This window comes from Monodelphis domestica, chromosome 1, assembly GCF_027887165.1.
Source record: "Monodelphis domestica isolate mMonDom1 chromosome 1, mMonDom1.pri, whole genome shotgun sequence".
In the NCBI taxonomy this organism is placed as follows: Eukaryota; Metazoa; Chordata; class Mammalia; order Didelphimorphia; family Didelphidae; genus Monodelphis; species Monodelphis domestica.
In genome coordinates, this window is record NC_077227.1 from 695367413 (window position 1) to 695395221 (window position 27809).

The 27809-nt window shown below is 42.8% G+C and overlaps 2 protein-coding genes across 11 annotated transcripts in view; one reads left to right on the forward strand and one right to left on the reverse strand.

Moving 5' to 3' along the window:
* The first annotated feature begins 2882 nt into the window (after window positions 1–2882).
* Window positions 2883–5499, forward strand: C1H16orf86 (chromosome 1 C16orf86 homolog). Its single transcript, XM_016427706.2, has 5 exons — window positions 2883–3200; window positions 3399–3595; window positions 4261–4463; window positions 4689–4865; window positions 5131–5499. Exons 1-5 carry the CDS (start codon window positions 3105–3107, stop codon window positions 5283–5285), a joined length of 828 nt encoding a protein of 275 aa, XP_016283192.1. The 5' UTR covers window positions 2883–3104; the 3' UTR covers window positions 5286–5499.
* An 8457-nt stretch (window positions 5500–13956) lies between these two features.
* GFOD2 (Gfo/Idh/MocA-like oxidoreductase domain containing 2) overlaps window positions 13957–27809 on the reverse strand; it is an 84532-nt gene continuing 70679 nt past the window's right edge. For 7 of the 10 annotated variants that reach the window (XM_001364933.5, XM_056807248.1, XM_056807472.1 and 4 more), the window contains one exon: window positions 13957–16277. In XM_001364933.5, the coding sequence (XP_001364970.1) occupies window positions 15379–16277 (899 nt within the window). In that variant the 3' untranslated portion in view covers window positions 13957–15378. Of the gene's footprint in view, window positions 16278–25695; window positions 25794–27809 lie in introns of those variants that run through there. The other 3 variants (XM_007477183.3, XM_056807589.1, XM_056807650.1) reach the window with 2 other exon arrangements.

Genomic DNA, 27809 nt, shown 5'->3' on the forward strand with positions numbered 1-27809 from the left:
CAGAACCAAGAGAACATTATACATAGTAACAGTAATATTGTGGAACAATTAAATGTGATAGACTTTTCTGCTAACAGCAATACAGCAATGCAGGACAAGTCTGAGGGATTTATGAAAAAGAATGCTATCCACCTGTGAATCTTAAAAACTACTCAGACTGTACGTTAGAAGATTTGATTTAGCTATTTTCTTATTGTAACAATGGAGATACTTGGTCTAACAAGAATCAGGAATGTCTTGGGAACTTTACATTACTCCACCCATACTTAGACATACTTTAGGGAAAGATAAAGTTGTAAACTCCTGTTTGAACAATGAAGGTACTTAACTCATACCTTATAGTGAAGCTAGAACCTTAAGCTAGGTCTATTTTTAGATCTAATACAAAAGGGTGTTAAGTACCTGTAAAGGTTAATCACAAAAAGGTCAAGTAATTCACAAAAGGCAAGCTTAACAAAGAAGTGTGAAGTACCTCAGAAGATATAATCTAACAAGAGGTGAGAACTATAGAGTGGTGAGAACTAAGAATGGGGAGTCCTGGAAAAAAGTGTCTACTGTGATTGGTAGACCTAAACATTTAGGGGAGGTGACATAAGAGAAAATTCTCTTTAAAAGAAGGCTAAAAGTCAATTCAAGATTATTCTGAACTCAGTTCAGGAGATTGCCATCAGAGAAGGACTGGAATCTAGCTTGGAGATGGTCTCGTGGTGAGTAATAAGACTGATTCCCTTACCCTTAGGCTCAGGGAGGCCACTTTGGCCAAGGCCTTTAACTATTGCCTGGCTCAGCCTGAGCCAAAGCAGTTTAAATTAACTCTCTCTCTCTCTCTCTCTCTCTCTCTCTCTCTCTCTCTCTCTCTCTCTCTCTCTCTCTCTCTTCCTTAATTCCTTCTCTCTATATTAATTAAAATCTCCATAATTCCCAGCTGACTTGGGTATTTTATTATTGGGGAATTTTCCCTGGTGACCAATCATTTAGATTTAAGTCAAAATACTAAAATTATCCTTACACACCTCCAGAGGAAGAACTGTTGGAGTAGAAATGCAGATGAAAACATATGATTTGTCACTTTTATTTGGGCATATGTTTGGGGATTCTGGTTTTATAAAATGATTAGCTTATAAAACTGAATATGGAAATATTTTGTGCAACAATACATAGATTGAATTGCTTGTCAGCTCTGGGAGGGGAAGGGAAAAAGGGAGAGAGACAATATGGATCATATAATTTTGAAAAACTTATGTGGAAATTTGTTAATAAAAATTTTTAATTAAGAAATACTGTCTCTAGAGAATTTCAAGCACTACACCAAAAAAAAAAAAAGGAAAAAAGAGAATCCCTGCCCTCAAGAAGCTTACAGTCTAATGGAAAGACAGCATGAAAACAACTATGTACACCCAAGATAAGACTGGGCATATTGAAGATACTCTCAGAAGGAAGACAATGACATTAAGGGATAAGGAAAGGCTTCTTGCAAAAGACAGGCTTTTAGCTGAGCCTGGAGAGAAATCAAGGAAGTCTGGAGGTTGAGATGAGGAGAAAGAACTCTAAGCATAGGGGGACAGTGAGTGAAAATGCCTGATGCCAAGAGATGGAGTGTCTAGTGGGAAGAACAGCAAAAAGACCAGTGTCACAGGATCTCCAAGCACTAGGAGGGGCCTGAAGTGTAAGAAGACCATTGCTGGTTAGTTGTGTCCAACTTCATCACCCCATTTAAGACTTTTTTGGTAAAGATACTGGAGGGATCTGCCACTTCCTTCTCCAGCTCATGACAAAAGAAACTGTGGCAAACTTAACTAAGTGACTTGGCCAGTTACAGAGCCAGTAAGTATCAGAGGCTAGATTTGAACTCAGGAAATTGAATTTTCCTGACTCCAGAGCCTTTCCTGACTCTATTCACTGCACCAATTAGCTGCCCCCAAGACTAGGAAGGTAAGGGCTTTAGAAGTCAAATAGAGAATTTTATATTTCATCCTGGAAGCAACAGGGAGCCAATGATATGTTTTTTAAATTTTATTTAATTGATTAATTTAGAGCATTTTCCAAGGATGACAAAAATCAAGTTTGTTCCCTCCTCTCCCTCCCATAGCCCAGGAACAATTCCACTGGGTTTTACATGTGCCAATGGCATTTATTAAGCAAGAGATTGTAGAAAGGGTTAGACCTGCATTTTAGGAAAATCAGTTTGAAAGCTGAGTGGAGAATGTACTGGTGTGGGGGAGAGATTTGAGGCAACACTAGCCAGAAAGGTTGGAGAGAATAACCAGAAAGCTATTACACTAGTTCAGGTGCAAGTTGACAGACTGCTAGCAGCGACACAGGAAAGAAGGGAGAAGTATAGATAGGAGAGATATTACAAAGGTAAAAACATCCACAGGACTTGGCAGCTGGTTGGATGCGGGGAGTGAGAGTGAGGATTCGAGGACCCCATCCAGGTTGTGGGCGGGAAGGACTGGGAAGACGGTGGTACCCTTCCCAGTAAGAGGGAAATTAGGGAGGGGGGAGGGCTGGAGTGGAGGAAGAGGAGGTGGGAAACTGTAAATTCGGTTTGGGACGTGTAGACTTAGTTGTTCAGTCATTCAGGGACGGAGACTGCCAGTACCGTCAAGGGGTTTCCTTGTAAAGACAATGGAGGGAGGAAGCCTCAAGTGCAAACCCGACCTCAGACACCCAGAATCCTTTGAATCTGGACCCGTCTCTTTCCAGCACCCATAAAACAGGGATAATAGCACCTACCCTCCCAGGGTTGTGGGGATCAAATGAGGTCCTATTGGCAAAGCACAAAAGCTCCCTGAGAGTAAAGAAAGCCGGATTTCTTTTTTACATTTCAGCTGCTTTCCAGCAAGGGCCCCAGAGCCCGTCGGTTGGAGGAATGCATGGCTTGAAGCTGAAGGGCAGTGGGGAGTTTGGGCTGGAGGCACAGGATCCCACCAGCCCTCACAGTTCTGTCACATCGTCAGTAACCTCAGCAACACGGTACTACGAGGCCCTTCATTATCTCGTCCTAACACTCCCTCCATCCCGCGAGCTGAGGACCGGAGGTCGCATCCCGGGATTCCAGTGAAGGGGAATCTCCCCCCCACCCTGCCCCCTTCCCTGCGGTCATGGCCATGACGGGGCCCGGGAGGAGACCGGGAAACCAAGTGGGGATAGCGCAGTTTGGGGAGGCCCCGGAGAGCCCCGGAGGTCCGGGCGCAGAGGTGACTGCGGTGGGTGGGAGTGGGAGTGCCGCGTGAAGGGCCCGGTGGGGTAAGAGGGGAGGGGCTGATTGGGGTCTCTAAACGTGGGGGAGGTGACAGTCGGGGACCACCGGGAGGGAGGGGCTGAGGAGTAAGGGGGAGGGGGCCTCCAGCCATAACGGTCCGGGCGGGTGAGCCCGAGACCTCGCTGACCCGCAGGGGGAAGAGCGTCAGGCTGGGGCGGGACTGGAGCCCGAGTTGGAGCCGGAGCCGGAACCCGAGCCCGAGCCCGAGCCGGAGCTGGAGGAAGAGCTGCCCAAGGACGAGGAACAGTTGGAGGCGCCGCGGGGTCCCCGCCCCCCGCCGCCCGTCCCGCCTCTGCGGGCCAGCCACGGGCTCAAGAGGAAGCCGGTCAAGTGAGGGGGACGAACAAAGGCCGGGGTCTCAGCAGTTCCTCTGAGACTCCCCTCCACTGGCTGCTGGACTGGAGGGAAGAGCGAAACAGCGCCCGTCTGCCACGCGGGGGCCTCGTCCTAGCCGAGCCGGGGCGCCCAGCTCCCCCAGGCTCTGAGCTTTGCCCCTTCGAGGGGCGCTGGGCAGGGCGGGGCTGACCCTGCAGAGGAGGGTCGGGCAGGCATGGAGACTAGGGGGGAGGTGTGGTGGGGAGCGTTGGAAGGAGGGGAAGCTGTCACTGAGGCCCATGAGTAAGGAGGGGAACTGTGGGATGTAGGCTTGGGAGCCTGGAGGAGTAAGGAGAACAGAAGTCGGAGCCAGGAGTATGTGATTAGGAGGCAGAAGAGAGGTTTGGTGGGTTGTAATGTGACTAAATATGGCCAACGTGCTGAATCCCGAGACAAACTGGACCTGCGGGGGCTGGCTAGAGGGAATTTATAGCCCATCTTGTCCTCGCTCCCTAGTTAGAGGAATTCGCAGGGAGAGGCTGGAGGCAGCCCCAGTGGTACCCACTCATTCACACCAAGGCGGTAGGGCGGGTGTTGTTCTTTTCGGGGCGCCTGGGGCCTCATGGGAGATCTTGGCTCTTCAGCATCCCCTGTTCCGTTTCTCCCTGTGTCTGTCCCAGGGTGGAGGCCGAGCTGCAGCTGCAGCACACTGACCTGAGAAGGCCACCCTTGAGAAAGGAGGAATCTGATGGACCCCAAGGAGAGCCCTCCCCACCTGCCAAACAGCACAAGAAGGCCAAGAAGCGCAAGAGCCTTGGGGTGCCTCCCCCTTTGGCTACCGCCGCCCTGGTACCCGCCCCAACAGAAACCCTCGGGCTGGAGAGTGAGTGGCATTTTGTGGCTCCCGGGGCTCCGAGGACCTGCTCACGCCCTGGAAGTCTGAGCCAGGATTCCCTGCACCCTCGGCTCCTGCTCTCCTCTCCAGAACCCCCAACTCCCTCTTTACTCTCCAAGCGGATCTTTCCAAATGAGATGGGGGAGACGGGACCCTGCAGGGCTGTGCTGGGTGTTCCTGTGGCTCATGGGCTGTACTTATGGTCATCTGCAGGGAAAGCTCAGCGCCTTCGGCCCCTGTATCAGTACATCAACTACAGCAACCCCGAGTTGAACCAGGCTGGGGAGGGGGAAGCTGAGGTCGAAGTGGAGCCAGGCTTGGTCCCAGACGAGGCATCTGGAGGCCCAGAGGAGGCTAGGGTGGAGAGGCCACAGGCCTCACCCCTGGGAGGTCAGTGTTGCTCAGCGTCTAGCCCTAGCAATGAAGCCTTTGGGAACTTCCTTCGGGGTCCTCCCCCCTGCTGGACTTGGGGTGTCCAGCTTCACCAGGGCTAAGCACAGGCCCAGTTTCCCATGATCTCGATGACTGTTCTGGGAATGGCATTGACATTGGTCTTGCCCCGTCCAGAGCTGGGGTTCAGGTGAGAGCCACAAATTCCCATTCCCTCCCTCTCTGGGGCCCCCAGTTACCCCCTTAGTGTTGGCTCCCTTTGCAGAGGAGGGAGGAGAGGAGCCTGTGCCCATCCTGAGCTTTACTACTGGGAGTCAGCTGAAGGCTGAGGTGGACAAGTCGACCCAGGTGGATATCGACAAGATGCTGAGCGTGTGTGCCGCTCACCTGGTTCCCCCGCTTTCCCCCCAGTATAAGTGACAGAAGCTCAGCCACCCCTCTGGCTCAGGCTGCAGTGGTCCAACTCACAGCAGCAGGCTCTGAAAGAGGAGCACTTGGCTGAGAGACTTTTTTATTGGCCAGAAGGGCCAAGGGGCGATATCATGTCTCTACCTAAATACCCTCACGCCTCCTGTTCCACGGTGGTATTACTGGATGAAAGCTTTCTTAGCAATAAACATTTTTGGTAATTTTTTTTTTGGCCTTTGGCACTATTGCTGACAGGGTTGGCATCACTGAGAACTAGGGGAAGTAGGGAGGTGCCTGAGTTAGGTCTTCTCCCTTTAGCCTAGCTTTACAAAGAAAATTGGAGATCCAGAGAAAAAGGAAGGAGGACTTTAGATCTCATTAGCCATAAGAGTTGTAAGTACACAGAGACCCTCTGGATTTAATAATAGTTCACATTTCTATAGCATTTTAAGAGTTACAAAGTATTTTCTTTCCAACAACCCTAAAAGGCAAGTATGCTATTGTTAAAGCTAGCCAGTGTCTGGGACAGGATTTAATCTGAGCTCAAACTCAGCTTTATGTATATAGTAGGAATGCTGGACCTGGAATTGAGAAACCTGGGTTCAAATTTTGCCTTGTATTTTTGAAAATTTATTTAACCTGTATCTTCTGTCTTAGAATTGATATCCAAGTAGCCAATCTAAGGCAAGAGTTAAAAGCTAGGCAACTGGGGTTAAGTGACTTATCTAGGGGTCACACAGCTAGGACATTTGACTTTTATTTAAGCCCTTGAACAAATCACTTAATTACCCTGGGCCTTAGTTTCCTCATCTGTCAAAAGGAGATAATAACAGTACATGCTTTCCTTTGTAAATCTTAAAATGCTTTATAAATATCAGCGATTATTGTTATTGTTGGGGGTTTTCTGCCTTATTGCTTCTGCCCTTTCTGGGTTAGGGGCACTCAAGTGCAAGAATCTTGCTTAGAATGTTCTGTTTATATCCACACTCTTCCTACTAGGTGGTAGGTGGTGGTTCCCCCTACCCCTTCCTGACATACTATACCGTTAATTGGCTTGGGTTTTCCAAGGAGAAGCACCATTAAGAGATGGAATTTCTTGTGCAAAAAATAAGGAGGCCAGTGTCACTGGATCTCAGGGTATGTGGTGGGGTGAAAGGTATAAAAAGATTGGAAAGATGGGGTAAAGGGCATTGAGGCAGCTCAGTGGATGAAGAGCCAGGCTTGGAGATGAGAGGACGTGGGTTCAAATTTAGCCCCAGACACTTCCTAGCTATGTGATCCTTGGCAAGTCACTTAACTCCCAATGCCCAGCCCTTATTTTTCTGCCTTAAAAACCCAATACCATTGATTCTAAGACAGAAGCTAAGGGTTAAAAAAAAAAAGAAATGGGGATGTTAGCAGTAGAGATGGGGCAGGGGGAGGGTGCTATGTAATGTGGGGGTGGTGCAGGATCTTAGGAATGGGAAGGGTATGACCAGGTGGGCATTTAAAAATCTTTGCTGAATCTGTTCAGTTGCTTATCAACATGCCTAAGGATATGGCCTTGGGGTAGAGCCCTCTCAGGATTTCAGACTTGTTCTGTTTAGCCCCGGAAGGCAGAATTAGAGCAATAAAAGCAACAGAAGCTGCAAAGAGCCCACTTAGCCATTGGGAAATTTGTGATCAACTGTGATAAATTCAGGTTAGATGAAAAAAAGAAAAATATATTAGGTTCCCCTTTCTTGGAGGTCTTCAAGAAGAGGCTAGATGGCCATGTTGGTTTGTTACAGGGGATTCCTTTATTACGTGGCTTGATCTGAGAAACAAAATGAGTGGGGGGGGGATAAACTTAAAAGAAAAACCCCCAAGCACTCCTTCTTCCTATCAATGAGGAATTTCCTCTACTGCTTCAGCTGTTATTGTAGTTGACGTGTTTTCCAATCAGGGACAACTCTTCATGGTCCCATTTGAGATTTTCTTGACAGAGATACTATAGTAGTTTGCCATTTCCTCCTTCTGCTTTTTCATCTTACAAAGGCAAAGAGGCTAAAGTAACTTGCCATGGGTGATGCAGCTAATAAATGTTTGAGGCTGGATTTGAACTCAGAAAGATCTTGACCCCAGGTCGGGCACTCTGTCCACTGCACTACCCAGCTATCCTTACTTCACCTCTTAAATGAGCCTAATACTAACTGTAGTCCCTGAATCATGGTCACATGCCCCAGTATCCTTTGCTGTTCCTGCTAGGGAGACATAGAATTCCATCTGGGAGAGCAAAACAAATAACTTAGTTAGGAAGGGGCCTTAGAAATGACTGAGTATTTACTTACCATCACTTTACAAAGAACTCAAAAGTCCAGAGGACAGCATTGGGGTCTCCTAACTCTCAATGTCCCTTCTACCATATTCTTCTGGAATATGCGAAATTGCAGCATTGTGGAACAGAGGAAATGAAAATCGCTTATCCTCAACTAATTGATAGTTGACATGATTGACATTTAAAGTTTTACCTCAAAAATCAATTCCCCAAAAGATGAATGCCTAAGTAATAGTTTTCAAAATAATGAAAAATTGTCACTTGGAAACATGCTCAAAATTACTTAGTAATAAGATAACTGCATATTAAAACAACTCTGAGGTTGTACTTCACACCATTCAAATAGACTCGATGAAAAGTCAAAGTTGGAGGGGCTGTGGGATGATAGGTACAAGGATGTACCTATTCTGGATTTCAACTCTGAATTATCCACAAAAAATGGCCAACTGCTTAGACCCTGTGACCCAGTACTGGGCATACATCCAGAAACAGAAACAAAGGTATTCTATTTTCCAAAATATTTGTAGCAGTTCTATTTGTAGTAGCAAAGACCTGGAAAGAGAGTGGGCACCCATTATTTGGGGAATGCCAAAAAAGCTATCGCATGTGAATGGATTATTGACCTAATATTTGGGAAGACTACCAATTGATTCAATAGAGGAAACTAAGAGAACAATTTACACAATGTAACACAAAAATTACTAAAAGGTGGATGAGAAAAAAAGATCTCAGAGATTAAACAGACATTGAAAGGTTGCAACATACCCTCTAATAGCACAGAGAAGTGTGTGTGGGGGGAGGCATTAGGCTAGAATATTACACATCAGATAAGGTTTGTATGTTTTTGCTTAATTGTTTTAAGGAGAGGTTCAATATGGAGGAAGGAGTGGCAAATTACTGTGATATAAATACAAAGGCATTTTAAAAGAAACCACCCCCTGGATCTCCAAGAAGCTTGGAAAAAAAAATCCCCTCATGTACAGCAACAGTATAACTGCACCTTCCTCCAGTAGGGGTCACTCTATGACAAAGGTTCAATACCATGACAGCTAATGGGATTCCCATTATTCCTTTGTGTCAGGAGAGTAGAAGCTCTCCTAAATTTCTCAGTTCATTCAATGAGTTCATTCAATGGTTGAAGGTAATGAAACACTGACTAGATAGAAAAGGAGCTAAAAAAGATTCAATATACTTTATATGCAAATATAGAATTTTGGGGTTTTGGGCAAAATAGTCCCGAAACTCGAGGTTGAAGGCAAAAAGCATGATCAATTTACTTCCTGTTTCATACAGAAGTATTGAGGGTCTCTTCACCAACAGCAGATGCCTTCTCCTACCATGTGGTGTGCCGCAAAGAACATGATTTGGAGGGAGAGAACGGAGCTTTCCATCTTGGCTGCCTGTGTACTCTGGCAAATGATTTCCCTCCCTGAGCTTAACGCCTGATTCTAGTTTTGTCCTTTGTAAAATAAAATGTTCATAGGATTGTAAAATTTTGAGGTCAGAGGGAACCCAGAGATAATCTAGTCCAATACCTTCATTTCATAGATGAGGAAACCAAATTGCCTATAATTAAACAGGTCCTAAGAAGCTGAGCAGGGATGGCCTAGATGAAGGTCCCTTTCAGTTCTAAATACTCTACTTTTTCATCGAGGTAAAAATAGAGAATCTGGATAATATGTACAGAACATGGATTCTGAGTTCATTCAATGGTTGAAGGTAATGAAACACTGACTAGATAGAAAAGGAGCTAAAAAAGATTCAATATACTTTATATGCAAATATAGAATTTTGGGGTTTAGGATGATGTGGCATAGTGTGAAATGTTAAGAGCCAGAGAGCTCGAGTTAGAATTCCAGATCTACTACTTACTAATTTTTTTTGGCCTTGGACAACTTGCTCAAATTCTCTGACTCGGTTTATCTGTAAAATGAAGCGTTGGGAACAAATGACCTCTAAGTTCTCTTCCTGATCCCAGTACTACAATCTTGGAACAAACCAGCAAGCAACCTCTTAATTTTATTTTGGAAAGAATGGATAGCCTCTCAACTTGAAACAAAGCAGGTTTCCCTATTCTCAATGGACTTCAGCACTTCCTGTGAGTTCCATTATCATCTCTTCAGAATCTCAGTTCTACATATCCAGTCCTAAATTCTCACTTGACTTCTCTTCTCCTCAACTGTCTATTAAGCATCTCAAAGTGGATGTCCCCCAGGCATTTCAAACAGCAAGTTCAAAGCAGAATTTCCTATCCTTTCCCCTAGTCCCCTAGGCTCAAAATTTGTGTCATTATTATATCCTTACATCAGACCTAAAGCCTCAAGTTGTCTAGAAATCCTTATTCAAACCTTTGCAAACAAGTATTTAAATGCTTATGTACCAAGAACTGTTTATGTACTGTTACATATAGCAAAATCCAGAGGCTTTGATTAAAAATTGAATAAGCTTTCCATATCTGGATTTCCCTTCTCATTATTAAAGTTTACCCACAAGTTACACCGTATTGTATCTTGTGGTTGTTTGCATGTTGTTTCCCCTATTAGAATGAGAAGTGCTTGAAGAGGGTTCTTTCAACCTAATTAACCCCGTATTTTTCCCCTTTTGAGGATCAACTTATTGAGAAGGCCATCTACAATAGATGCCTCCACTTTACCTCTCAATTCTTCGCATTCTGGCTTCTGAACAAAATTGCTTTCTCCAAAGTTACCAATAATCTCTTATCCAAATCAGTCTTTTCTAAAATTTCATCCCTCTCAACCATTCTGAAGCCTTTGATACTGTCATAACCATTCTTTCCTCCTTGACATTCTCTCCTGTCTTGAATAGTACTCCTCCTACTTCTCTGACCACTCCTCTAACCCCTGTTGGATCTTCGTCCATGTCAGGTTCACCAATGGTAGTGGTTCCCCAAGGCTTTCTCCTAGGCCCTCTTCTTTCCATATACTATTTCTCTGGATGAACTCATCCACTCCCATGATATCAATATCACCTTCCATGAAGGTGATTCTCAGAACCTCTCCTTCAACCCTAATCCTTCTGATCTCTAGGGTCTTCAATTGCCTTTTAGACATTTAGAACTGGATGTCCTATGGACATTTAACACTCAATATGTCCAAAACAGACTCATTATCTCCCCCCCACACCAAATCCTCTCAACTATGGAGGATACCATTAACCTCCAAGTCCTGTAGGGTTGAAGCCTGGGCGTCTTCCTCAACTCCTCAATCATCTCTTGCTTGATATCCAGTCAATGGTCAAGTCCTGTTTTTTCCACCTTTGAAAAATGTCTAATTCCTTCTCTCCTCAGACACTGTCACCAGCAAGTGCTGGTTCTCATCACTTCAATCAGCTCCAGTGGCTCATCTCACCAGGATCAAATATAAGATTGATTTGGCTTTCAAAGCCCTTCATACTGACTCCCAGCTGCTCCAACTCTTACCATGGCTATTTCCAGTCTTCTTAAATCTTACTGCCTCTGGAGATATTCTGTGATCCATTGTTACTGCCCTCTTCTAACACTCCATCTCCATGATGCAAGTGTTAACACTGGTGATCTCCCTTGCCTCCAACACTTATTGCTTCCTTCAAGTCTCAGCTAACATCGTGCCTTTCTCTTAAATGAAGTAACTTCCCTCTGAGAACATCCTCAATTTGCCTTGTATATATGGTTTGTACATAATTGTGTTTCTCCCACTAGACCAGTGGTTCTCAAAACCTTTCTAATGCCGTGACCCCGCAATACAGTTCCTCATGTTGCAGTGACCCCAAACCAAAAAATTATTTTGGTGGCTACTTCAAAACTGTAATTTTGCTACAGTTCTGATTCTGAATGTAAATACCTGCTATGCATTATATATTCTCATTGCTACAAATTGAGAGGTTGAGAACCGCTGCACTAGACAGAGAGCTCCTTGAGAGGAGAGACCATTTTTAACCTTTTTTTGCAACCCCAGAACATAGCCCATTGCCTGACTATGACCTTGGCACTCAGTAAGGGTATTGTCAACTATTTATATCCTCAGAATTTAACAGTGCTTAGCATACCGTAAGTACATAGACATGTATTTATGAAAACCTTTTAGGGGAACTATCCAGTGTGTCAATGATCAGGAACCAAATACCCTGGGTTGGTCATGCAAGAAAGATAAGAGTCTCTGCTCTCAAAATCAGTCATCTGTTTTCCTGCCTTGGGACAAGCTATGCAGTTCTCCTAATGTGGCCAAACTATGGTGTAGCACAGTCCATCAGTGCCAAGGTCCTCAAGATATGAAAGGTCAAATCCTAAAAATTTGAGAATGGATTCTTTCCCTAACATGGCCAGACCAATCAGGGATAAGCCTTGGCCCAAAAATTCAGGCCCCCTATCTGAGCAGTGACCAAGTCTTATCCCCTTCCACAAAAATCCCTTACCTTCTGACTCACAATCAATACTGGGTACTGGATCCAAGGCAGAGCAGTAAGGGCTAGGCAATGGGGGTAAAGTGACTTGCCCAGGACCACCCAACTAGGAAGTGACTGAGGCCAGATCTGAACCCAGGACTTTCCATCTCTAGACCTGGCTCTCTATCCACTGAGTCACCCAGCCACCTCTCTTATGTGCTATTTCAGTAAATTGCTTTACTTTGAGCTATGTCTTCTGGCTGACTTAAAATAATATCAACACCAATAAAGGTCAGTGAGCTGTAATTCTAGGAGTGAGGAACTACTGAATACCTGGACCCTGGGGTCACTTGGGAAAGGCAGAGGGAGTGCTCTACCTATCTGTTTAACTGTACTTTATATTCCATTTCAACACTATGCCTTCAAGCTAAACTGCACTAATACATATCCTGTCTCTGCACTGGGTCAAGCCTCTGCCTTCTGTTTATGTATTATGACCACCTTCTTTGCCTTTTAAAGAATTTTAATCTTCCTCCAAGGCCCATCTTGGGTGCAGTAAGTGTTAATAATGTTCTCTCCTCAATATATCCTCTCAGTAGAATATAAGCCCCTTGGGGGCAGGAACTGTTCAGTCACATCTTTGTACCCCCAAATTAGAGGTTATCTAGGCTACCCATATGATCTTATTGATCAAAACACTAAAGCTGGTCATTTTCCTTCCCAAAGTCACCCAGGAGGTAGCAGATCCAGGACATCCAATATACCAGACTAACTCCTTGTGTCTAAGGTCTAAGTGCATTCCAAACCACGTGTCTTTTGGAAATTTGTTACTGTCCCTGCTTATACATCTTTTCCTGCTCCACTTTAATTCCTGATATATATCAATTATAACCCTTGTGGTTTCAGGAGAATAAAAACTCCTTGAAGGCAAGTATTGTCATTTTTTAAAATATAGTATTCTAGCACTTGGGACAAGGCCTTGAACTGATCTGACTGAGAAGTAAAGGCTCTGCCAGGGATCCCTTCCCTAATTGTGCTTTGGGCTTGTCACTGTGAGACAGCTGGGCCCCAGCCCCAGGTCAGATCTACAAAAGCCCAGAGTCCCAGTTCATCAGCTGGCCCAAGAAAAAGAAGATAAATCAAGGAGAGGAGAAAAACCAGTGACAGAAATTAAGGTTGCCTTCCTGACAATGTGACTTTAACATGAGCATGCTGAGAACGACTCTCCAGAAACCTCGCCAGGCACGCTGTCCCTGAAGGCATTTCCCCTCACACAGAAGAGGTGGAACATTGTGGAATATCTCTCTGTGATTGCATCTTACCATTGCAATTAGACTAGAAGCTCTAGGAAGGTAGGGCTTATATAAGCATCGTATCTCCACCAGCCCCTAGCATAAGACTTAACACATAACAGGCTCTTAAGAATGTTCTTCAATGAAAGAATAAAGGAAAGAAGGTGGTAAAACTGGACCATAAGCCCCCTGATCTCTCTAGAGTGTAATAAATTGATGATGCTTTCATGGAATCTGTTTCCTCTTGGGGAGGAGGAGAAGAGAGCCGGTGAATGAAAAGTGGTTCAGGGCCCAAGTTTTACCCTCATTAGAAGCCTTTCTGGGAAACTGGGTGAAGATGAATGAGAATCAATACTGTGTGTTGGTTCTAAGGCAGAAGAGTGGTAAGGGGTTGGCAATAGGGGTTAAGTGACTTGCCCAGGGTGACACAGTTAGGAAGTATATGAGGTCATATTTGAACCCAGGACGTCCCATCTCTGGGCCTGGCTCTCTAATCCATTGAGCTACCCAGCTGCCCCCAAGGCTACCTAATTTTAAAGCTGAAAGGAACCTTACCTGTCAGGTCAGAGACCTCTTGGTTAGGAAACAAAAACAAGCAGGGTGATAAGGTGATGACCTGATTTCTCAAAAAGCCATTTCATGGAACCATCAGGCTGAAATTGAAATGTTATATGAGCACAGTGGAAGGCTGGCATGAACAGACACTAAAGCACCCTCACATACCCAAAACATCTTTAATCAAAGTGTAGTTACCTCCTGTGTATTACAGGCAAAATCAGTCCCTGAACACTTGCCCCAGGCAGAAGGGAAGATTGCTGGATCACCTGTATCAAGCCCTTGGGAGCTTCTCCAGACCCCACCTCTCTTCTGTTCTTGACCCTTCTTTATTCCAGGAGCTACATGTGCATTTTTGTAGCAGTCATCATTTCTCCTTTGACTTCTCAGTTCTGAATTTCTGGAGAAGCCTCACATCTGGTCTTCCTGAAACTACACATGACCTCAGGAAGCCATAAGCACCACCTAGAATTCTGTATGTTTTTGTTTTTTTCCCTGAGAGAAGCCAGCCCTTCAGTGAACATCAAAGATGGGACCCATGGTGGGGAGCAGCTGGCAAGAGGCTGGGAGGGAAGCTAGCGGGGAAAGGAGCCTGGATATATACATCAATATGGGTAAATTATCTAAAAAATGATTAGTTTCTCCAAAAATCAGTTAGCTCTATGTTCTCATGGAATTCACTGGGGACCAGTCACTGCAGAGCCCACAAAGAAATGAAAACTTCAAACTCCTTTAAAAAGTCTTTTAGAATTTCCACAAAATTTCTCCCATACCACAAATAATTCAGAATATCAAATCTTCTGATTAATTTATTTAAAAATTCCTCAGGTGTTTTAATCCTCTTCTTTTGTTTTCATGGTTAAAATACTCACTAAACATTTGCTTTAGAACTGTCACCTCCAAAAAGGTTAAACTTATATAAAGAACTGAGATTTTCCCCTTCTCTTCTACCATTTAGACTCTGTGTGGGAAGGTAGTCCCATACTTCCTATCTTATCCTCCACTGTTAGAAGACCTGAGCCTATAAATCAACAGAGAGGAGAATGCTTTATCAGCATCCTGTCCTTCTGTGAAGAGGGAGGCTGGGGCAGAGGTGTCAGAGGTGAGCCCCGATGCCCTGATGGAGGTGTCATTTCCCAGAAAGGGGATAGGGAGAGGGACCTTGTTTTCAGTTCTATCCAGGTCTGGATGCCTAGAGTAATTTCCTAGTAATCCATGAGGCTGGAGCAGTAGGTCTGGCTCCTCAACGCATGCTTTCCCATCTTATTAAAATGGCGTGAACAAGTCGACTTGACTTCTTCTTGCACCCATGATGTAATGTGTGCCAGCTCCATCCTTTTCTGGAAGTGCAAAGGGAAATTCAAGTTTTACCAACAATCTGCTCCAACAACAACAGAAACCCTACACCTCCCAATGAGTGTGAGGAGAAATTCCCCTTGCCTTTTGCTCATGGTCACCATCAGTTTTCACCCAGACCAATAACCTGACTTATTACATGCAAACCCACAATCTTCCATAAAGAAGGCCCCTGCCCAGGATGTCTCCTTGCCTACACCATCATCCCACATGGCCTATAGCCGGCTCATATGTTATTTCTCTGAAGTGCCTCACAAAGGTTCTGATTCGCGTCTGGCTCCTCAGTCATGACTTCCACTGGCTCCCACTCTCCAGACCTGCTGGATTTCTTGATGGCATCAACTACACTCTGCATGTAAAGTCCATCTTCAAATGAGGCTGCCATGGAGACTGGTTTGTAATCCCAGGTGCGCCGGTCATCTTGTTCCTGAAATGACTGGCGCAGAGCCTGCACCATGTACACCATCCCTTTCAGGTACAGCAATGGGATGTCCTTAAAGCCTTTTTCTAAAAGTCCTGCATTGACTGTCAAAGAGTCTGTCAGTAGCTGTTCCTCCTGTAGCGAAGTGCTCTTCTGCCCATAGAGGTCAGATCCTCTGGCTATGAGGCGGCCAGCAGAGCCCACAATCATGACTTCATGCACAAAGGAACCTGGCATATTGAAGTTGAGAGTCACGGTGCTACAAACACCCCCATTCATAAGCATCTGGAAAAAGCAGAAGTCATCACTGGTGACATGCCGGATTCCATTGATCTGAGCATTCTGTTTCACAAATGTCTTCAGAAAACCGTGGACCTTCTCAGCCTTCCTGCCAGTTAGGTGGGTTAAGAGGTCAACAATATAGGTGCCCATTGTGTGTAGACCTCCTCCCCCCATGAGCTCATCACAGATCCAGTTGTACTTGTGGCTAAGAAGGCTGCCCCAGTATACACGCACGTCACAGATCATGACATTGCCAATGTAATGTTCTTCAATCAGCTGCTTCATCCGAATAAATGCAGGCAGGAATCGAAGGACATTCCCTACAAGACTCATGAGTTTGGGGTAGTAGCGAGCAGCTGTCACCATCCTGAAAGCATCCACAGAAGTTGCTGCTTTTTCACAGATCACATTCTTCCCAATACCTGAGGACAAGACAGAACAGGAAACCTGAATAGGTAATTTGGGAACTCCCAGGAAAACAATTCTGGTTTCCTACATGAGGCACAATGGACAGGACTTATAAAACATCCAAATTGGGGACCAATGAAAGTTTCCTTGAGCAATAGGGAGACTTAATTTGGCCTAACAGTAATATGAAAGGGACTTCACAGATGGCCCTAGTCCACTCTTATTTAACCAATAAGTAAACTGAGGCCTAGGGAGGTCAAATGATTTGCCCAATTTCACACACAGGTCATGCTACTGGGGAGTGAGAGTGAGGAAACTGCCATGTAAGAGGGAGTCAGATATTGGTGGATGCACAGGGAGAGGAATAGAAAAGGGAACATTTCCCAAAGGGTGGCTAAAGGAACAGAGGTAGATCAAACCTAACAGAAACAAAAGGAGTAGGACAGAATGGAACCAAGATGTTGGCATAATGTCTGACTATTATGCATATGTTAGGCACTTGTAAAGTAATGAATTTAAGGAAAAATAATCCAAACTATGCTGACAGGACTATGTTTCCCTGCATAATTCACTTTATCTGTCTAGTCATCAGGAACCCAGGACATCAGGAGCTCTTCTGGAAAATGAAAGGACTGGACTGGATGACCTTTACACTTCTTTCCAATTTGAAATCTTATAGCTCTGTGATTATGGGGTCTGAGCTATTAGCTACAACTTGGGAAAGGGCTCTATGATTCTTAAGAGACTTGACCCTGCAGACAGTCATGTAATGTGTGGCTATGGCCAATGAGAGGTAGTAATAAAAGGAAAGGCACTCTCCCTCCTGTGTACAGAACCATTATGGGAAGTTTGACATAGCTCCGGCCATACCCATCAACAAAGATATAATAGAACTGAAAAAGAGCAAAAAAAAAAGCAGCAACTGTAATGACATGGTCCATGTGAGGTAGAGACATGAAGAGAGAGAGGTTTTGCAGGACAAGCCAAGATGCAAGAAACAAGGCTGGAGACCTGTCTGTCAATCAAGAAGGTTCTAAATGGAATATTCCCAGGAGGAGAGGCAGTTGAGTCTGACTGAAGGGGGAAGAAGCTGAGAACTGATCCATGTTAGCTTCAGTCCACGGGTGAAGGACCCTTGAAGGGCTGGTTTGGTTTTGGAGCTCTCTCACCAAGGGGCAAACCTTCGCTCTCTTTGAGATTTGACTGACCAAGAGCTGGAGGAAAGCCAGACTGAAGGAGAGACTTTTCTTGGTGGCTGGCTGAGGGGGAAGAAGCTGAACTGATCTTATTTAGTTTCTGTCCCAGGTTGAAGGACCCTTGAGGGGGGCTTCTGAAATTAGGCTGGGAGACCTCGGTGGCTTTGTGAAGAAGAAAGAAGATTTTAAACAGTTATCCTTCATCTCTCTAACTGTCCTCTCTGTCACAGTTGTTACTGGACTGATTTCCCAAACCCTCAAATTCTTATTTTTGATTAGGGACATCCTCATCCCCTTCACCTCAATCCCGATCCTGTTTGTTCCCAATAAATCCCTTACCTAAGAAAGGAAAAAGAGGGTCTTTATAGTCCACTCAGGGGGGAGGGAGGAAGTCAAAAGGCTTCCAGAAGTGGGTAGTTAAGGGAGGGAGAGAGGGAGGAAGAGGGTAGGAGAAGGTTAGGAAGTAGATAGATCCTTCAGCTATCAATAGAGATTATAGGCAGACCCCAGAGCATTCCCCTGTACCAGCATCTCTCTCAACATCTCTCTGTATCTCTGAAGAAAGTATTTCTATCTCCATAACTAGTAGCAGTTCTCCAGTCACAGTCAAGCCAGAGTACATTCCAGTTAGTTACTTCAACAACAAATAGTAACACAAATTACCTATTAATACATTTGGCACCTCTAGTTTGACTGAAATCTACAGATCCCTGGTAATGAAACAAAGACAGACAAAAATGTTCAAACAAGTGGTTTTTGGTGTGGTGGTCATCGCAGCCATTGCCTACTTTTGGGTATATCATATTCTATATAGTAAACTAACCCAAATAGTAGTGGAAGCTCTGGATTATGTAGGCAACATCACACTGACTGTTTTGCAATTGCCATTTCAATATGAACTGGTTCTTTGGCAAGTCCTGGCACAAGTATATATAATCTTTATGGCTATGTTGCAGACTCTAGCCCAAGTGAAGAAAGTATTCAGATCTGTAGTAGCCCTTAAGGCAGAGAAGATTATGGCCTTTGATACGAACCTAGAAGGCATGATTATGGCTGTATTTGAACAACTGATCAAGGAAAAAGGACTAGATCTAGTTATAGGCAAGGACAATGGGCAATCAGAGAATGTACCTCAGGAAACTGAAGGTGACAATAAAAACCAGGCTGCTTGTGACCCTGAGAAAATCTGTCCTTTGAAGGAAGTCACCAAGCTAACCACTAATGCTGGTGTGATACACTCAAAAGTCCATAGACAATTTACTCCCCAGGAACTTGAGTCCATAAAGTACCATTTCCCAAAATTTGTGGACAATCCTTTTAAATCCCAAAAGGAACTTAAACAGGCATTCAGGATCTTTGATCCGGATTTTGAAGATGCCAAGTTTCTATTGTCAGCCCCATGAACAGAGGCAATTTTTGGAGAAAACTAGATCTGACAGCAATTTGACTAACTGGCCAACAGTAGAACAAAGAGGGGATATGGACTTTGCCAATCCAACTAGCATGTCCTACCTGAGAAGGTGCAGGGAGGACATGGTGCAGGCTATTAAGCAATGCTGTTCTAAACCAACTGCATGGGCCAAATTTGACAAGATCAGATAGAATAAAGGGGAACATCCCGCCACATACAGAAACCGTCTGTCAGAGATGGCAGAGTCAATCTTAGGTTTAGAAGCTGATACTGACGAGATAGCTGGCCACGTTCATAGGCAATTTCTGAGGGGATGCACACCCAATTTAAGAATATTCTTCAAAAATTATTTCCCTAAGAATGACTCAGTTTCCCTAATTGAATTGAGAGAGGCTGTTGGTTACCTATTTGAAAATAATTCAGAATAGAGCAAGCAAGTTCAAGACCTGAAAGATATGTTAGAAAGAATTGAAAATGATTTGAAACAAAAGGAAATTGATGAATTAAAGAATCTGAACATGGTTAGGACTTACAAGACATCTAGTTCCCAAAACCCTGGTTACAAGGGAAGACAAGTGCAGAAAGAGACTAGGGAATGTTACTTTTGTCACCGGAAAGGTCATTTGATTAGAAACTGTTTTTTAAAGAATGTAAACCTTAAAATTTCTTAGACTTATAAATGTTGGAATTTCACCATTGGGAAATTTCATACTTGAAAAATTTCCTATTGATAGTGGGAACTCTATTGGAATGTGAACCCCATTGGCATGGGAGGTTCCTCCTCCTCCCTTCTTAAGATTACTTTAGGACAGAAACCTTTTGCTAAACAATGGAAAGGGCTTTGACCTATGCTTAAGCATAGAACAGGAAGTTCTTTGAGTCATGATTGATTTTAGAATTGATACAAAAGAGATACTTGGAATGACAGAACCAGGTCTTGGAAAATACAATTTCCACCCCACTCAGTCCTAACAGGATTTAGGAAGGGCTGCAGCAAAGGATCAAGATTTAATTATTTGAGAATATGACCTTCAACAGACATGTGCAAAGCCACAGACCTCTGGGCGGTCCTGGGTTAAGCTAGAGCCACCATTGGCACAGGGAAGACATGGACAGTGATTGGTAGATGTGAGAACTGAGGGGAGGGAACTTGGATGGTTTCCTTAAAGATAGAGGGGTCTGAGGACTGAGGGGTGGTTGGTTGGAGAGGTTTTTGGTCTGAGAGGTGGTGCTTTGAGAAGTTTGCTCTGAAGGAAGCTGGAAGTGGAGGACCCTGAGACTGTTTCTCCATTTTGGTCATGTGAGTGATAGGGACTGATCTCTTTTCTTTGCCTCAGCTATCTAAGGGCTTGGGCCTTTTGGCCCAGCCTAAACAGAAGAGGTATTTAAGCCCTATTCCCTTCTCTCCCCTCTCTCTCTCTCTCTCTCTCTCTCTCTCTCTCTCTCTCTCTCTCTCTCTCTCTCTCTCTCTCTCTCTCTCTCCCCTTCTCTCTATCTCTAATACCTTTCTTCCTCCTGTTTGTAAGTAAACTCCATAAAAGGTTGACTGCTGACTTGAGTTTTCATTTAGGAATTACATAGCTGAATTCCTTGGTGACCTTAAATTAATATATATCAGTCTTTTAAAGTGATTTCCTTGTCACAAGAAGAAACATGAAAGTAATAACAGAGACAAACATGATGCACAAACTAGGTACAAGAAGTCCACTTGTTGTTCACATTGCAAGTTAAAGTCCTCACAGCAAGCTCCGGACTTGAATGAAATGCAAAATGCCATAAAAACTGGAGCAAAGCCTAAATATTTTGATATGGTTAGAAAACAGTTATGAAGCCAGGCCCATAAGACATGTAGTAGACATGGAGGTAGAACAAATAGTGAGAAAGAGGCTGCAGTTGAAAATAATAGAAAAAAGTTGGAAAATAGTATAAAATTGGTACAAGAAAGTGACTCTGGAAATGCTAGCCATTGCAATACAGCAAGAGAAAGGCTGAGACAGATTAAAGAAAATGAGGCAGAAATTAAGGAAATAACGTCTCAAATAGTAAATGAGATGAAAGACTGAAATGAGCTGTACAGTAACTAGACAGGAAAAGTCTGTAAAGGAAATAAAATCATTCCTAGAGAACTTTTTCCAGTGTAGAGTGGATAATGGGATTGAATTATGCAATAGAAAAAGAAAGAGCCACAAGAACTCAAGCAACAGTTTGTGACTGATACAAAGACACATAATTTCAATTCCCTAAAAGTTACAGTTGCTAAAGATGACAATGCTTTAAAAAACATTCACAGATGAAGTCCCACCTAACTTAGTTAATTCTCCCAAGAGCTTTATGACACAGGTACCCCTTGTAAATATATCTAATTTGAATCCAGAAGCTGATACCTTCCATCCAGCAATGAGTATTATAGATAAGGGAAAACTAACTGAAAATGAAGCTGAAATTATTTTTGGACAAAATAATTATCATATACAAAGTATTGGAGATGACATTTCAGTTAAATTTGAAAAGCAGGATGGAATGGAAAAACCATCATGGATTCAAAAGGCAGTCTTGATGCCAGCATTCTAAGGGGCAAAGGGGTATCTAGCCAAAGAAACTACGGTAGTTTAGGTTCATGTTCCATTGTAGTTGAGAATACAACCTCTAATGTAGACTTCATTGAGAATGGATCAAATAAAAAAGAATTAACTGGGTTACATATGCTGGCAGAGGGTAGCAAAGACAGGAGTACTAATTGGGTGACAATAAATTCTTTAGCTACACACAGGCTAGAACCATATGTATGGATTAAGGTGGGAAAGAAAAACTGCAAGGCTCTCTTATACTGGTTCTTCAAAATCTGTCCTAAAGACATGTCCAGGGGATACCAACATAGGGGGTATGGCTTCTGTAGCTGGAGCAACGGGACAAATACAACAGGTCCCTAAGCTCAAAAGCACTGTGGTTAAACTTGGTCCTCTCACTTGTTGATTCCATCGTACCCAGACAACCTTTTAGGACGTAATTTTTTGTGCAAGATACAGGCAACACTACAATGTGAAAAATCTGGGGAAATGTATTTGCATCTACCCAAGAATTCACTGAAGCACTATCCATTGTTAGAACAACTTGAGGAAGAACCTGAAAAGATTCAAGTTGTAACTTCTATGTATGACATACCTACAGATATACCACAGGGGGTGTTTGCAAAAAATCAAAATGATCTGGGTCAGATTAAATCTATTACTCCTGTTAGGATTGAGGTCAGGGAAGGAATACCACCTAAGATACCACAATACAAGTTGAGTAGAGAAGCAAGAGAAGAGATAACATCCATCATAAATAGTTTCCCTGAGCAAGGTATGAGACCTACAGTATCTGAATACAATAGCCCAATATTAGCTATTAAAAAGAATAAGCTAAATGAAGATGGCACTCCTGCTTAGAGATTTGTAATGGATTTGAGGGCTGTGAATAATTTCATAAGGAAGAGACATACTGTAACACCATCTCCAAATGATATTATTACTCAGATACCTGCAGAAGCTAGGTGGTACACAATGTTGGACCTGAGCAATGCTTACTTCACTATATCGTTGCACCCTGATTCTCAAAATATTTTTGCTTCCCAACGGGGACAAACCCAGCTGTGCTATACTAGATTAGTGCAAGGATGTTGTGAGTCCACTTCAATATTTTGTCAACTGTTGCAAAGAGATCTAGCTACCATAACTTTCAAACATAGTAGACTGATACACTACGTGGATGATTTGTTGCTAGCATCTCCTGACCCTAAGACTTGTCTAGAAGATTCAAAGAAATTATTGATAGAACTTTATAAGAGGGGACATAAAGTTTCTAAAAAGAAGATTCAATGGGTCCTACCAACAGCTGAATATTTAGGATTTGTCCTTGAAGGGGCACCAGGAAAATCTCTAATAAAAGGATAGCAGACATTCAGAAGCTAGGCATCCCTAGAACTAAGAAAGAACTTAGAGCTTTTCTAGGAGTTGCTGGTTTCTCAAGGCAGTATAGTGGGTTATTCTCATATTTCCAAGTGCTTGACTGATTTGAAAATGAAAGAGATCAAAGAACCATTGCAATTGAATAAGGAACATTTACATGCTTTGTCACAGTTGAAAGGAGCTATTCTATCAGCTCCAGCTTTGGGAATACCTGATTATAAGAAGGAATTCCACTTGTACATCCATGAAGCAAAAGGCATTGCTTCTGGAATGTTAGCACAGTACTTTGGGTGGAATCTAAGGGCTATTGTGTTTTACAGTTCTATCCTCGACACGGTTGCACAAGGAATGGCGCATTGCCTCAGGAGCATAGTAGCTATAGTTCTAATGGTCAAGAAGTCTTATGATATAGTACTGGGATGTAAATTGCATGTGTATTCTGCACACCAAATTGAAAAAGCAAGTCCACAGTGTACAATGTCAGTTGGGCCCTTGATGCTGTCCAGAGATTTGTTTATTCTTTTCTGACTGTCTTTACACCACTCCCCTCAACAGCTGTCTCAAAACTTCTCACATTTCCTTGAGCCTCCTATACCAGAGGGGTCAACCATGTAGCCATAAGAGGTTCACAACACTCCTGAGTGCAGCTGGAAATAGATTAAAGTATAATTGGGAAATAGTTAACAAAATTAACATTACAATAAAAAAGAGAATGTGACATTTTAAAACTAAATTAATATGTAGCCCATAGGGATCTTTATGTAGGGATCACAAGCCCTGATTCTATTTGAATTTGATCCCACTGCTCTCTCCCAACCACTTCACAAATCCTCTCTCTGCTATGAGCCCCCTCATCTCTGTCCTACATACTTCAAAGCCCCTCTACCTGTCTTCCTCCTTGCTCTGATCTTCAGAACAATCTCAATCCTTCTTCTTGACCTCCCTGTAGCTTATGACATGTTGATAATTTTTTCTATTGGATAGTCTCATCTCTCCAGGTTTTCATGACACCACTTTCCCTCTCTCCATCATGCCTGATGACATTGCTTCAAATCTCCTGCCCCCTCTACCCAGGAGCACCAATGGGAGCACATGGGGGGAAGGTGGACAGCCCACAGATGGCAGAGCTGGAGGGGAGCAGAGAGCTCAGGACACTCCCCTTCCCCTTTCTACACTTGCTGAGGTCATTCCTCACTTCTCCCACCCTTCCTCCCAGCAGCCCAATGAGAATGCTTCCTCTCTCCCTTGTGTGAGGGCAGGGCACACTTGACACTGAATGGGGATGAGGGGCATGGCATATCATCTCTGGGAGGAAGTAGCACAATACTTGGTCTGGGGGCAGGGCCCGGCACTCAGGTCTCTAAAAGGTTCGCTATCACTGCTCTAGGACATGCCCACTAACTGCAAGGCTTGTCCTCTTCCTTCTTTTCTTCTCCCTCTATAGTATTACATTTAGTGGTCATATCAACTCCCAGTTTCATTTCTATACAAGTGATTCGCAGATTTATCCAGTCCTCTCAATTGACCTTCAGTCTTGAATCACCAATTGTCTATTGAATATATAAAATTCAACAGGTCCAAACACAATTCATCACTCTTTTTTTTTAACCCTTACTTTCTGTCTTAAAATCATACTGTGTATAGGTTCCAAGGCAAAAGAGAATAAGGGCTGGGTAATAATGGGGGTTAAGTGACTTGCCCAGGGTCTTATAACTAGGAAGTATCTGGGGTTAGATTTGAACCTTCCATCTGAAGGCCTGATTCTTTATCCACTGAACCCCCTAGCTGCCCCCTGAAGTTATTATCTTTTCTCTAAAATTTTCTCTTCTTCCCAAATTTCCTATATTACTATCGAGGGCACCACCATTTTCCCAGTCATCCACGCCTGAAACCTAAGTGTCATCCTTGACTCTTCACCCTCTTAACCCAATATTTCATTTGTTGCAAAGCTTTGCTTCTACCTTTACATTTCTCATCTGTGCCTTCTTCTCCCCAGTCACAGAGCCACCCCTCTGGTGCTGGCCCCCATCACCTCATGACTGCCTTCTTGTTGGTTTCCCTATGTCTAGTCTCTCTTTTTACTCCAATCCACCTTCATTCAGTTGCCAAAATAATTTTCCTAAAGGATAGGTCTAACCATGTCAGCCCCTGGACCAGTCATTCTCCTTCTCTACTCACTAATGCTTTTGCTGCCTCCTGACTGCTCCTCTGCACCTCTTTTCCTATGCATGAGTTATTCTCAGAACTTCCATTTTGGGAAGGGCCCTGACCATCCATCCCTTATTCTCTGGATGTTACCACCATGTTCCTTTCTGGGCATCTCCTTCCCTACTACTCCTGCCCTGCTTTTCAGCTCCCCTTTTATGTGTGGTCTTCTATTATAAACAAAAGCTCCTTGAGAGCAAGGGCTGTCTTTATTTAATTTTGTTTCATTAAAAAAAACTTACCTTCTATCTTAGAATCAATACTAAGTATTGGTTCCAAGGCAGAAAAGCAATAAGGGATAGACAATGGGGGTTAAAAAATTTACTCAGGGTCACACAGCTAGGAAGTATCTGATTCTGACCTGAACCCAGGACCTCCTGTTTCCAGGCCTGGCTCTCTATCCCCTAAGTCAACCAGTTGCCCCTGATTGTCTTTATTTTTGTTCCCATTTGTAGTCCTGATGTTAATAAAGTCCTTGGTACATGGAAAGTGCTTCCTATATACTTCTTGACTGACAATAAATTCCAATGTCTCCCTATTGCCTCTGGAATCAAACACCATAAATCCTCTGTTTGGCCTTTAGAGCCCTTCACAACCTGGTCCCTGCCTGCTTTCTGAGTCTTCTGAAACCTTGTTCCCCCCTCCCTATACTCTACAATCCAGTAACACTAACCTTTTTGCTGTTCCTCAAACCTTATCTTCCATCTCCTGTCTTTTCAGGCTGCCTCCCATGTCTCTTCACACTTCTGCCTCTTCATTCAAGACTCAGATTGGGGAGTAGCTAGGTGACCAGGGGATAGAATATTATTCCTGGAGTCAAGAAGACTTATCTTACTCAGTTTAAATTTGACCTGAAACATTTATGAGTTGTGTTAAATCTCTTTGTCTAGGTTTCCTCATCTGTAAAATAAGATAGAGAAGGAAATGGCAGGGAGCAGCTAGGTGACTCAGTGGATACAGCCAGAGGTCCTGGGTTGAAGTCTGACCATAGCAACTTCCAAGTTATTTGACCCTGGGCAAGTCACTTAATCCTGTTTGCCTAGCCCTTGCCCTTCTGTCTTAAAGAGTGTTACTAGGACAGAAAGTAAAAGTTTAAAAAACAGAAATGAGAAACCACTAGTATATTTCTGCCAAGAAAACCCTAAATGGGGTCACAAAGAGGTCACTAATAGGGCCAGTTAGACATGACTGAAAACATCTCAACAACCACCATCAATAGTGATTTTGAGCATTTTTTCATGTGACTATTGATAGCTTTGATTTCTGCTTCTGAAAACTGTCTGTTCATATCTTCTGGCAATTTATTTATTAATTGAGGAATGGCTCTTATAAATATATATTTTTAAACCATAACTTCTGTCTTAGAATTGATACTAAGGCAGAAGACTAGTTAGGGCTAGGCAACTGGGATTAAATAATTTGCTGAAGGTTACATAGCTAGTAAGTGTTTGAATCCAGATTTGAACTCAAATCTTCCCAATTCCAGGCTTAGCTTTCTATCCACTGAGTCATCTAGCTGATTCCATTATTTTCCCCCTTATTTTTCTATTAATTACTTTAGCTCTATAAAATAATTCTTTGGTAGTTTGATTCATATGGTACTTAATAAGTAAATTAGTTTAGACAGAATTGACATTTTTAACATATTGGCTTAGCTACCCTCGATTAATAAATATTTCTCCAATTATTTAGATCTGACTTTATTTGTGTAAAAAGTCTTTCATAATTATGTTCATATAGTTCCTGTGACCATCTTGGAAGTTATTATAAATGGAATTTCTACCTCTTCTTGGGGGGACTTTGTTGGTAATATACAGAAATGATGATGATTTTTACAGGTTTTTATATCCTGCAATTTTGCTAAAATTATTAATTATTTCAACTAGTTTCTTAATCAATCCTCTTAAGTATTCCACAATTCCATCTGCAAAGTGCAATAGTTTTGTTTCATCACTATCTATTTTTTTATTCTTTCAATTTCTTTTTCCTTGTCTTATCATTATAGCTACTATTTCTAGTACAATACTGAATAATAGTGGTGATAACAGACATCCTTGCTTCACCTCTGATCTTACTAGGAAGGCTTCTGGGTTATTCCCATTATGTTTAATGCTTAATCGTGGTTTTAGATAGATAATACTTATCATTTTAAGAAAGGCTCCATTTATTTTTCTAAGTTCCAGTGTTTTTATAGATGAGTTATTCTGCCAAAAGCTTTTTCTCCATCTATAAAGATAATCTTGTTACTTTTGTTGTTTCTATTGTTGATGTGGTCAATAATACTCATGATTTTCCTAATATTGAACCAATCCTGAATTCTTGGCATAAATACCACCTGGTGATAGTGTAAGATCTTTGAGATAGAATGTAATCTCCTTGCTATTACAGTAATTTATATAAAAATTTGGGGGAAATTAGAATATAGTTTTCTTTCTCTTTGTTCTCTCAGACAGGTATCAAAACTGTATGTGTCAAAAAAGGAATTTAGTAAAACACTCTACCTATTTTAAAAAACAGTTCATATAATATCAGAATTAATTGTTCTGTGTATGGTAGAATTCTTTATAAATCCATCTGATCCTGGGGATTTTTACTTAGGGAGTTCATTTATAGCTTGTTCAATTTCATATTCTGAGACAAGGTTATTTAAGTATTCTATTTCCTCTAATGTTAAGCCAAATAAATCATTAATTCTGTAAATAATTATCTATTTCAGCTACCCTCAGATTGTCAGTTTGAATGGCATATAATTGGGCAAAATAACTACTAACAATTGCTTTAATTTCA